This window comes from Ovis aries, chromosome 1 (assembly GCF_016772045.2).
Source record: "Ovis aries strain OAR_USU_Benz2616 breed Rambouillet chromosome 1, ARS-UI_Ramb_v3.0, whole genome shotgun sequence".
NCBI lineage: Eukaryota > Metazoa > Chordata > Mammalia > Artiodactyla > Bovidae > Ovis > Ovis aries.
In genome coordinates, this window is record NC_056054.1 from 159,396,735 (window position 1) to 159,407,626 (window position 10,892).

Sequence of the window (10,892 nt, forward strand, 5' to 3'; positions counted from 1 at the left end):
AATCCCAGGGCTGATCTCCTTTAGAATGGACTGGTTGGATCTCCTTGCAGTCCAAGGGACTCTCAAGAGACTTCTCCAAGACCACAGTTCGAAAGCATCAATTCTTCAGTGCTCAACTTGCTCCACAATCCAACTCTCACATCCATACATGACCACTGGAAAAACCATAGCCTTGACTAGACGGACCTTTGTTGGCAAAGTAATGTCACTGTTTTTTAATATGCTATCTAGGTTGGTCATAATTTTCCTTCCAAGGAGTAAGTGTCTTTTAATTTCATGGCTACAATCACCATCTGCAGTGATTTTGGAGACCCCCCAAAATTGAATTAAATTTTAGGACATGAAGTCAGTGTTTGCAGAAAACTGGAGGATTGCTTGGCAAGGGAAAAACACACCTGCAAACAAACACACATACATACATATATATGTATGTGAGTATGTGTATATATAATTATGTGTGTATGTGTTGATATATATGTGCATATATATATAAATCCTTTGTATTAGTTTGCTAGGACTACCAAAACAGAGTACCACAGACTGCATGGCTTTAAATAACAGAAGTCTCTCACAGTTCTGAAAGCTAGAAGTCTGAGATCAAAGAGTCCTTAGGGTTGGTTTCTTCTGAGGTCTCTCTGCTTGGATAACAGTCTTTTCCCTGTGTCTTCACTTGGTCTTCCTTCTGTAATTCTGTGTCCAAATTTCTTCTTATAAGGACACTGGACATATTGGATTAGAGCCACGCTCTAATGACCTCATTTTAACTCAGTTGCATCTTTAAAGCTATTATCTCCAAATACAGTCACATTGTAAGATACTAGGGGTTAGGGTTTCAACACATGAATTTTAAGGGAACTCAATTCAATCCATGAGAGACTTATTGTTTATAGTCTATCTCCTCCAGTTGGAATGTAAGCTTCATGAAAGTTAGGGCTTTTGTTGTTGTTGTTGTGTTTTAATGTATATCTAACATCTAGAACAATGCCCAGCACCATAATAGATAATGAATAAATAATAATGAATGTTCTAGCCTTTTGATGAGTTAGTTTAATCTGAACACTTATTTTCATCTCTAGAAAATTCTTTTATGACTGCACTAATTCAAGTCCCCCTCCCCCAATTCTCTGCTATCTTTCCAGTAATCCTACTAATTGAAATTCGGACCTACTTGATTCGTCTCTCCTGTCTCATTTGCAGTCAATCCTTTGTTAACACTTTTTTGGAAGATTTTTCAACCATAACTTCCTTTACTTTGATAACATGTATTTCATTCCTAAGAGCTCTCTTCTTCATCAGTTTCATGGCATTCATTCTCTTCTTGTTTTTGAGGGTGCTATATTTTTGCTGACCTTTCTGCATTTATCAGGTCTTGTTATTAATATGTCTCTTTTGTCCCTCAATTTTCTGTTCCTTTATAGGCCATTTTTTGTTTGTTTCTTTTATTCTTTTTTTCTTAATTCACTTATTTTGAGTTGAAGGATAATTACAATATTGTGCTGATTTTCTGCCATACATCAACCTGGATCAGCCATAGGTATACAGATGTCCCTCCCTTCTTGAGACTGCCTCCCACATTCCACCTCATCCCACTATTTCTTTTATTCTTCATCTCACATATTATATAAGCATTTCTCTTAATTATCTGTCATTGTTCATTTTTATTTAATAATGGGACAAAAAAGTATGTGGAGGTTATTTTAAGGGGTGATATTTTTGCCTGGTGATGTGACTTTATGATTTGCTGAATGCAGAGGTCTTTGGTTTATGGGGTGCCTTCAGTTCAGTTCAGCCACTCAGTCATGTTTGATTCTTTGTGACCCTGTGGACTGCTGCATGCCAAGCTTCCCTGTCCATCATCAACTCCCAGAGCTTGCTGAAACTCATGTCCATCAACTTGGTGATGCCATCCAACCATCTCATCCTCTGTCATCCCCTTCTCTTCCTGCCTCATTCTTTCACAGAATCAGGGTCTTTTCTAGTGTGTCAGTTCTTTGCATCAGGTGGCCAAAGTATTGGAGCTTTAGCTTCAGCATCAGTCCTTCCAGTGAATATTCAGGAGTGATTTCCTTTAGGATTGACTGGTTTGATCTCCTTGTTATTGAAGGAACTCTCAGGAGTCTTCTCCAACATCACAGTTCAAAAATATCAATTCTTTGGTGCTCAGCTTTCTTTATGGTCCAATTCTCACATCTGTACATGACTACTGGAAAAACTATAGCTTTGACTGACAGACCTTTGTTGGCAAAGTAATATCTTTGCTTTTTAATATGCTGTCTAGGTTGGTCATAGCTTTTCTTCCAAGGAGCAAGAATCTTTTAATTTCATGGCTGCAGTCACCATCTGCAGTGATTTTGGAGCCCAAGAAAATAAAGTCTGTCACTGTGTCCATTGTTGTCCCATCTATTTGCCATGAAGTGATGGGACCGGATGCCATGATCTTAGTTTTTTGAATGTTGAGTTTCAAGCCAACTTTTTCACTGTCCTCTTTCACTTTCATCAAGAGGCTCTTTAGTTCCTCTTCACTTTCTGCCATAAGGATGGTATCTGCATATCTGAAGTTATTGTTATTTCTCCTTGCAATCTTGATTCCATCTTGTGCTTCATCCAGTCTGGCATTTTGCATAATGTACTCTGCATATAAGTGAAATAAGCAGGGTGACAATATGCAGCCTTGATGTACTTCTTTCCCAATTACCAGTCCATTTTTCCATAGCTGGTTAGCTGTTACTTCTTGACCTGCATGCAGGCTTCTCAGGAGGCACATAAGATGGTATGGTATCCCCATCTCTTTCAGAATTTTCCACAGTTTGTTTTGATCCACACAATCAAAGGCTTTGGCGGAGTTCATAAAGCAGAAGTAGATGTTTTCCTGGAACTCTCTTGCTTTTTTGGTGATCCAGCAGAATTTGGCAATTTGATCTCTGGTTCCTCTGCCTTTTCTAAATCCAGCTTGAACATCTGAAGTTCTTAGTTCACATATTCTTGAAGCCTAGCTTAGAGAATTTGGGGCTGTTTTTTCTAGCATGTGAGATGAGTGCAATTGTGTGGTAATTTGGACATTGTTTGGCATTTTCTTTCTTTGGGATTGGAATGAAAACTGACCTTTTCCAGTCCTGTGGCCAGTGCTGAGGGAGTGCCTTAGGTCTTCCTAAATAATTATTCAACTTTCTTAGATTAAACGTTTTCCAGCTTTTAGGGAAGAGATAAACTTGTCATCATATGCAGGTAGCATGATACTGTATGTAGAAACCCTAAAGATTCCACACAAAAATTACTAGCACTGATAAATGACTTCAGCAATATAGCAGGAGACAAGATCAACACACATAATTTAGTCGCATTTATTTATAGTAACAATGAAATGTCAGAAAGGAAATGTAAAAAAAAAAAAAAAAAACCTTGTAAAATCACACTGCTCGCAAAATACTTAGGAATAAACCTAAAGAAATGGAAACTTGTACGCTAAGAACTATATGGAACATTAAATAAGGAAATGGGAGATGATTCAAAGAAATGGAAAGATATCCCATGCTCTTGGATTGGAAGAATTAATATTGTTACATTGGCCATACCGCCCAAAGCCAACTATATTTTTAATACAATCCCTATCACATTATCTGTGACATTTTTCACAGAAATAGAAAAAATGATCCAAAAATTTATATGGAACCATAAAAGACCCAGAATTATGAAAGGAATCCTGAGGAATAAAAACAAAGCAAGCATAACCCTCCAATACCTCAGACAATACTGCGGAACTTCAGTAATCAAAATGGTGTGGTGGCACAGAAACAGACATGGATCAGGGAACAGAATTGAGAGCCAGAAATAAACCCACACACCTATGGACAATTAGTCATCAACAAAGGAAGAAAGAATATATAATGGAGAAAATACACTGTCTTCAGCAGGTGATATTGGGAAAGTTGGACTGCTGCTGCTGCTAAGTCGCTTCAGTCGTGTCCAACTCTGTGCGACCACCATAGACGGCAGGCCACCAGGCTCCCCCGTCCCTGGGATTCTCCAGGCAAGAACACTGGAGTGGGTTGCCATTTCCTTCTCCAATGCATGAAAGTGAAAAGTGAAAGTGAAGTCGCTCAGTCTTGTCTGACTCTTAGCGACCCCATGGACTGCAGCCTACCAGGCTCCTCCATCCGTGGGATTTTCCAGGCAAGAGTACTGGAGTGGGGTGCCATTGCCTTCTCCCAGAAAGTTGGATGGTTGCATGTAAATCAATGAAGTTAGAACACTCCCTCACACCATACACAAAAATAATTTTAAAATTCTTAAAGACTTAAATGTGAGACATGACACCATTCAGTTCAGTTCAGTTCAGTCACTCAGTCATGTCTGACTTTTTGCGACCCCATAGACGACAGCACTCCAGGCTTGCCTGTCCATCACCAACTCCCGGAATTTACCCAAACTCATGTCCAAAGAATATAATCAATCTGATTTGAGTATTGACCATCTGGTGATGTCCATGTGTAGAGTCTTCTCTTGTGTTGTTGGAAGAGGGTGTTTGCTATAACCAGTACATTCTCTTGGCAAAACTCTGTTAGCCTTTGCCCTGCTTCATTCTGCATTCTCTTGGCAAAACTCTATTAGCCTTAGACACCATAAAACTCCTAGAAGAGAACATAGGCAAAACATCCTGACATAAATTGGACCGATATTTTCTTAGGCCAGTCTCCCAAGGCAATAGAAATAAAAGCAAAAATAAATAAATGGGACCTAATCAACTTAAAAGTTTTTGCACAGCAAAGGAAACCATAAACAAAACAAAAGACAACCTTCAGAATGGGAGAAAATGTTTGCAAACAATGCAGCTGGCAAGGGTTTAATATCCAAAATACACAAATACACAACTGCTCATGCAGTCCAACAACAACAGAAAAATGGACAGCTCAGTCAGAAAATGGGCAGAAGACCTAAACAGACATTTCTCCAAAGAAGGCTTACAGATGGCCAATAGGAACATGAAAAGATGCTCAACATCACTAATTATTAGAGAAATGCAAATCAAAACTACAGTGAGATGGCACCTCACACCAGTCAGAATGCCCATCAATAAAAAGTCTGCAAATACCAAATGTTGGAGAGGATGTGGAAAAAAGGGAACTCTGCCACAGTGTTGGTGGGAATGAAAGTTGGTGTAGTCACTATGGAAGACAGTATGGAGGTTCCTTAAAAAACTAAAAATTAGAGTTGCCATATGATTCAGCGGTCCTACTCCTGGGCGTATATCCTGAGAACACTTAATTCTGAAGGATACATGCACTCCCATGTTCATAGCGGCACTATTCACAATAGCCAAGACATGGAAACAGCGTAAATGTCCATTGACAGATGAATGGATAAAGAAGATGTGGTGTGTGTGTATATATATATATAATGGAATGCTACTCAGCCATGAAAAGGAATGGAATGATGCCTTCATGTATGAAGCTAGAGATTATCATACTAAGTGAAGTAAGTCAGAAAGAGACAAATACCATGATATCACATATATGGAATCTAAAATATGACACAAATCAACTTATCTGTAAAACAGAAACAGACTCACAGACATAGAGAAAAAATTTGTGATTGCCAAGGGGGTCAGGAGGTGGGGGAGGGATAAATTGGCAGTTTGGGGTTAGCAGGTGCAACCTGTTATACATAAAATGGATAGACAACAAGGTCTTACTGTATAGCACAGGGAGCTATATTCAGTATCCTATGATAAACCATAATGGAAAAGAATGTATAACCAAATCACTTTGCTGTACAGCAGAAATGAACACAGCATTGTAAATCAATTATGCTTCAATTAAAAACAAACCTTCCAACTTTTTACCTGGCTCTCCAACTTGCCATAAATAAGAGTGTGAAATCTGTAGTTTATTATATATGCTTTCAATTAATATCTTTGTTTTCACTTCTTACTCCTGTAACATTTTGTGTGCTTTTCCTCTGTAGTTCAACAGGTCAAATTATGCCCTCTGTGGCTGTAGTTCTCTCTCTACTCTCTTCATTCACTCTTACTCCTCTATCTACATATCATATTTCAGAAAAGTGTTCAAAGTCACTATTAATTAATTTCTCAGTCCTTTTTACTTTATTGTTTTGAGTTAGTACATTTTTCAGCACATTATATTTAAGGATGTCTAAAGGAGAGAGGGAAAAATCTTGTCATCAGTTTGCTTGTCTTGAGTTAGAATTTTTCAGTCCTTTAATAATTGAATATAGAAAACAATTTGAACTTACTTTCATAATGTGGATCTTCATTAGAAACCCCAATTATTTGGGATGTGCTCTGTGAAAGTAAGGGCTTCTCTGGTGGCTCAGATGGTACAGAATTCACCTGCAGTGTGGGAGACCTAGGTTCGATCCCTGGGTTGGGAAGATGCCCTGGAGAAGGACTTGGCAATCCACTCTAGTACTCTTGCCTGGAGAGTCCCCATGGACAGAGGAGTCTGGAGGTCTGCAGTCCATGGGGTTGCAAAGAGTCAGATACAACTGAGCGACAAAGCACTTTGAAAGTGAAAGTTGCTCAGTTGTGTCCAACTCTTTGCGACCCCATGGACTATACAGTCCATGGAATTCTCCAGGCCAGAATACCAGAGTAGGTAGCCATTCCCTTCTCCAGGGTGTCTTCCCAGCCCCGGGATTGAACCCAGGTCTCCTGCATAGCGGGCATAATGTGGGTCTTCATTGCTACTGCTGCTGCTGCTAAGTCGCTTCAGTTGTGTCTGACTCTGTGCAACCCCATAGACGGCAGCCCACCAGGCTCTCCCATCCCTGGGATTCTCCAGGCAAGAACACTGGAGTGGGTTGCCATTTCCTTCTCCAATGCATGAAAGTGAAAAGTGAAAGGGAAGTCGCTCAGTCGTGTCCGACTTCGCAACCCCATGGACTACAGCCTACCAGGCTCCTCCATCCATGGGATTTTCCAGGCAAGAGTACTGGAGTGGGGTGCCACTGCCTTCTCCAGGGTCTTCATTAGAAGCCTCAATTATTGGGATGTGCTCTAGTTGTTTAAATATAGGTGTGAGATGGGTCTGTCTGTGCTCTTGAATCCAGTAGAGAGAAATTCTTGATTAGTAACTTCTCTGGGGTTATAACCACAGCAGCAGGGCTGAAACTTTTCTAGTTTTCTCTCTCAGTAGATGACCTTGCTTCCTACTCTGCTTTTAACAAGACGCTCTATCGTGAACTTCCATTTACCTTAGAACATCCCAGTTCCCAGTTCATTCTCCCTTGCTGTTTCAGGTGAAGAGCTGGAGTCCATCTTTTCTGAAGCGATCTCCTCCATTTGCAGCCTGAAGTCCTGGGACTGTTCTCCTGGATCTGCATCTGCAGATATGTTCAAATCTTCCCCTTGGTGTGGGGAAAAAACCTTCCTTCCCATCTTTTCCTTGAAGCTACATGTTCAGGTGGAAAAACCTTCTAAATTTTTTTCTAAGTTCTGATTTCTTTGCATATAGGTATTCTCTTGATGCTGTCTTCAGTCCACTTTTTTCTCTTGTCCTTTTCCTGGGAAATCCTGTTTGTTCCCATAACTTCATCTGTTATTGAGCCCTAACCACTTTCCTTACATTCAGGTGCTCCATTCCACCTACCCATTAGTTCATTTCAGTTCAGCTCAGTTCAGTCACTCAGTTGTGTCCGACTCTTTGCGACCCCATAGACCACAGCATGCCAGTCTTCCTTGTCCATCACCAACTCCTGGAGCCTCTTCAAACTCATCCATTGAGTTGGTGATGCCATCCAACCATCTCATCCTCTGCCATCCCCTTCTCCTCCCACCTTCAATCTTTCCCAGCATCAGGGTCTTTTCCAGTGAGTCAGCTCTTCGCATCAGGAAGCCAAAGTATTGGAGTTTCAGCTTCAATATCAGTTCTTCCATTGAATATTCAGGACTGATCTCCTTTAGGATGGACTGGTTGGATCTCCTTGCAGTCCAAGGGACTCTCAGGAGTCTTCTCCAACACCACAGTTCAAAAGCATCAATTCCTCGGTGCTCAGCTTTCTTTATAATCCAGCTCTCACATCCATACATGACTATTGGAAAAACCATAACTTTGACTAGATGGACCTTTGTTGGAAAAGTAATGTCTCTGCTTTTTAATATGCTGTCTAGGTTCATCATAACTTTCCTTCCAAGGAGTAAGCATGGCTGCAATCACCATCTGCAGTGATTTTGGAGCCCCCCAAAATAAAGTCACCTACTGTGTCCACTATTTCCCCATCTATTTGCCATGAAGTGATGGGACCAGATGCCATGATCTTAGTTTTCTGAATGTTGAGTTTTAAGCAAACTTTTTCACTCTCCTCTTTCACGTTCATCAAGAGGCTCTTTAGTTCTTTGCTTTCTGCCATAAGGGTGGTGTCATCTGCGTATCTGAGGTTATTGACATTTATCCATTAGAACCACTCAGTGTATTCCAAGAAAATGAGTTACTCCGTACTCCACCTCCATCCTCCGGTCCTTAGAAGAACAAAACAAGAAAGTACACAAACATGCTGTCTGTCTCCCCATGTGGATTGGTCTGATTATCATTTTTCTAGTCACTCAGGGATTTATTAGAAAGGAATAGTTGTAAGGCTGTTTGTAAGGCTATACACCCAAAGTTGTTACAGTCAGAGTCAGAATGCAATTAATTTCAAGTACATAGCGTTTTTGCCCTCAGCTTCCATAGTTCTGTGTTAATGTATCTAATCAATCTGCATTTTCCTGATTACACACAGGTCTGCAATTAAGGCCTTACGTCCTGGAGGGCTGCTTGTATACTCTACGTGCACACTTTCCAAGGCAGAAAATCAAGATGTGATCAGTGAAGTTTTAAACTCTTACAGTAACATCATGCCTGTGGACATTAAGGAAATGGCAAGGGCTTGCTCCCACGACTTCACGTTTGCTCCCACTGGCCAGGAATGTGGGCTCTTGGTGATTCCAGATAAGGGTAAAGCCTGGGGCCCAATGTATTTTGCGAAATTGAAAAAATCATGGACAACTTGAAATTGGAGATATGCCTTTTGTGAACCATTACATTGATAAGACATGCCTGTATTATTATATTTCTTTTTCTAGTCTCTCTGCATGTTAACATTTAAATAATAATGAAGTCACTTTCGCTGGATATGATTGGAATCCTATTTAGTTAATACTGTGGCATTTCAGAACTTTTCAGGTGTATGTTTTTCCTAGAAATGTTTCTATAGTAATGATTTAAGATGCTGCAGTTGGTGTTTGTTCTATATAATAAATCTACTGTATCTTACTTGGCCTTTTGTAGTTAAATTAATAGTAATATATGGTTTTAGGCATAAAATGTTCAGAAATACATTCTATCCATAATGTTGGTGCTTTGCCCCTTTAAAAATGCATGTTTCCTGGCCCTCTTATCATTTTTCTCCTTATCAAATATACAGATTCTCTGAGGTTTTTTTTCCCTTTTCTGTAAGAACTGATTGGTATTCTGACGCTAACTTCTTAGGCAGCAGTATTTCTAGTTCTAGCAAAATAAGTTTCTTATTTGCCAAGTTGTCTTTTGTTACGAACTATCTTCTGTTTACTGCAAAGGTCAGTGACTCTATTGACACCAGCTTTATTTCTCCCCCGTTTTTTTTTTTGTATTCACAAATACAAATTGAAAGGGTAAATTATGTTGAAAGGCCGTTAGAACAGCAGATTCACACGCACATGTTTGACTTTCGACATTCAGCTTGTAGAATAATGGAGTCTATCCAGCAGGCTATAAAGCAAGTACTTGAAACAAAACCAGAATGATTAATAACCGCAATAACTGAACTATATTTGGAGAGTTTTGCTACATAATTGCAGTCATAATGAGCACTACAGAATCTGATTATCTTACAGTTGCAATCTGGAGGGGCTTTTTATTCTCACTCTGTTATGAAATGTTATCTGAGAGTATGATGTCACATATTAATGCACAAGAGGGAAATGCCTAATGAAAGTGGATTATACTATTACCAAAACTGAATACCATTTACGAAGCGACTCTCCTTGTTTACACATATCCTGGGAATATTGTGTACTTTTCTGTGTATGTACTTAGAGTTTTGGCCTCAGGTTTGGATCTTCTGTTTTCTCTAGAAATTGCTTCACTCAAGAGTCCGAACATCCTTTTCCCACTATTAAGAAAATTTAGGTGGTATATTTTGAAAGATTCCATCTATTTAAAAATAGCTTAAAAAAACTGTACAGATACAAAATTTTGTTAAATCTGAATCTTTTTGAATTATTACAGTCTGTGCATTTACACTAGAGACTGTTTACTCATTTACTGTTTTGCTGTTGTTGTTTGATTTGCAAACCTGTATAACTGGGTTGCTATAACTGGGGAGTCCTAGAAAGAATTATTTTTGTATATTCATTGCATTAACCATTTTGTTTTCTCTGTATCTAACCAATATATTTGAAGAAAAGCTGGATCTCTTGGACTCAATCAGATATACCAGATAAATACAGAAGAGTAATAATAATGGAAAAGATATTTTTTACGTGTGTGTGTATGTGTGTTTAGTTTGTCCTTATTGGTTTGTGTTTTCAATTTGGAATCCTGCCTTCACTTACTGTGATGTTTAAAAAGTCCATTTTGTGTAGATTAATCGCAAAGTAAGTTGTCACAGTGTACTTTGTTGAATGTCATTGTTTTCCCAACACAATGCCTAATTTGAATACTTGGTATCCTGTTGGATTAGGCCTTTCTATGATTCCTGAAAAATGCAAATTTAAATATACCTATGAGAAGGAAATGGCAACCCACTCCAGGGTTCTTGCCTGGAGAATCCCAGGGATGGGGAAGCCTGGTGGGCTGCAGTCCATGGGGTCGCACAGAGTCAGACACGACTGAAGCAACTTAGCAGCAGCAGCAGCATAG

General features: G+C 39.4%; 1 protein-coding gene across 1 annotated transcript in view; it reads left to right on the forward strand.

Annotated features, from left to right (window-relative positions):
• Window positions 1-10,512, forward strand: part of NSUN3 (NOP2/Sun RNA methyltransferase 3) — a 61,208-nt gene extending 50,696 nt beyond the window's left edge. The window contains exon 6 of the mRNA XM_004002851.5: window positions 8,734-10,512. Within this exon, the coding sequence (XP_004002900.1) occupies window positions 8,734-9,004 (271 nt within the window). The 3' untranslated portion in view covers window positions 9,005-10,512. The remainder of the gene's footprint in view (window positions 1-8,733) is intronic.
• Window positions 10,513-10,892: the final 380 nt, after the last annotated feature.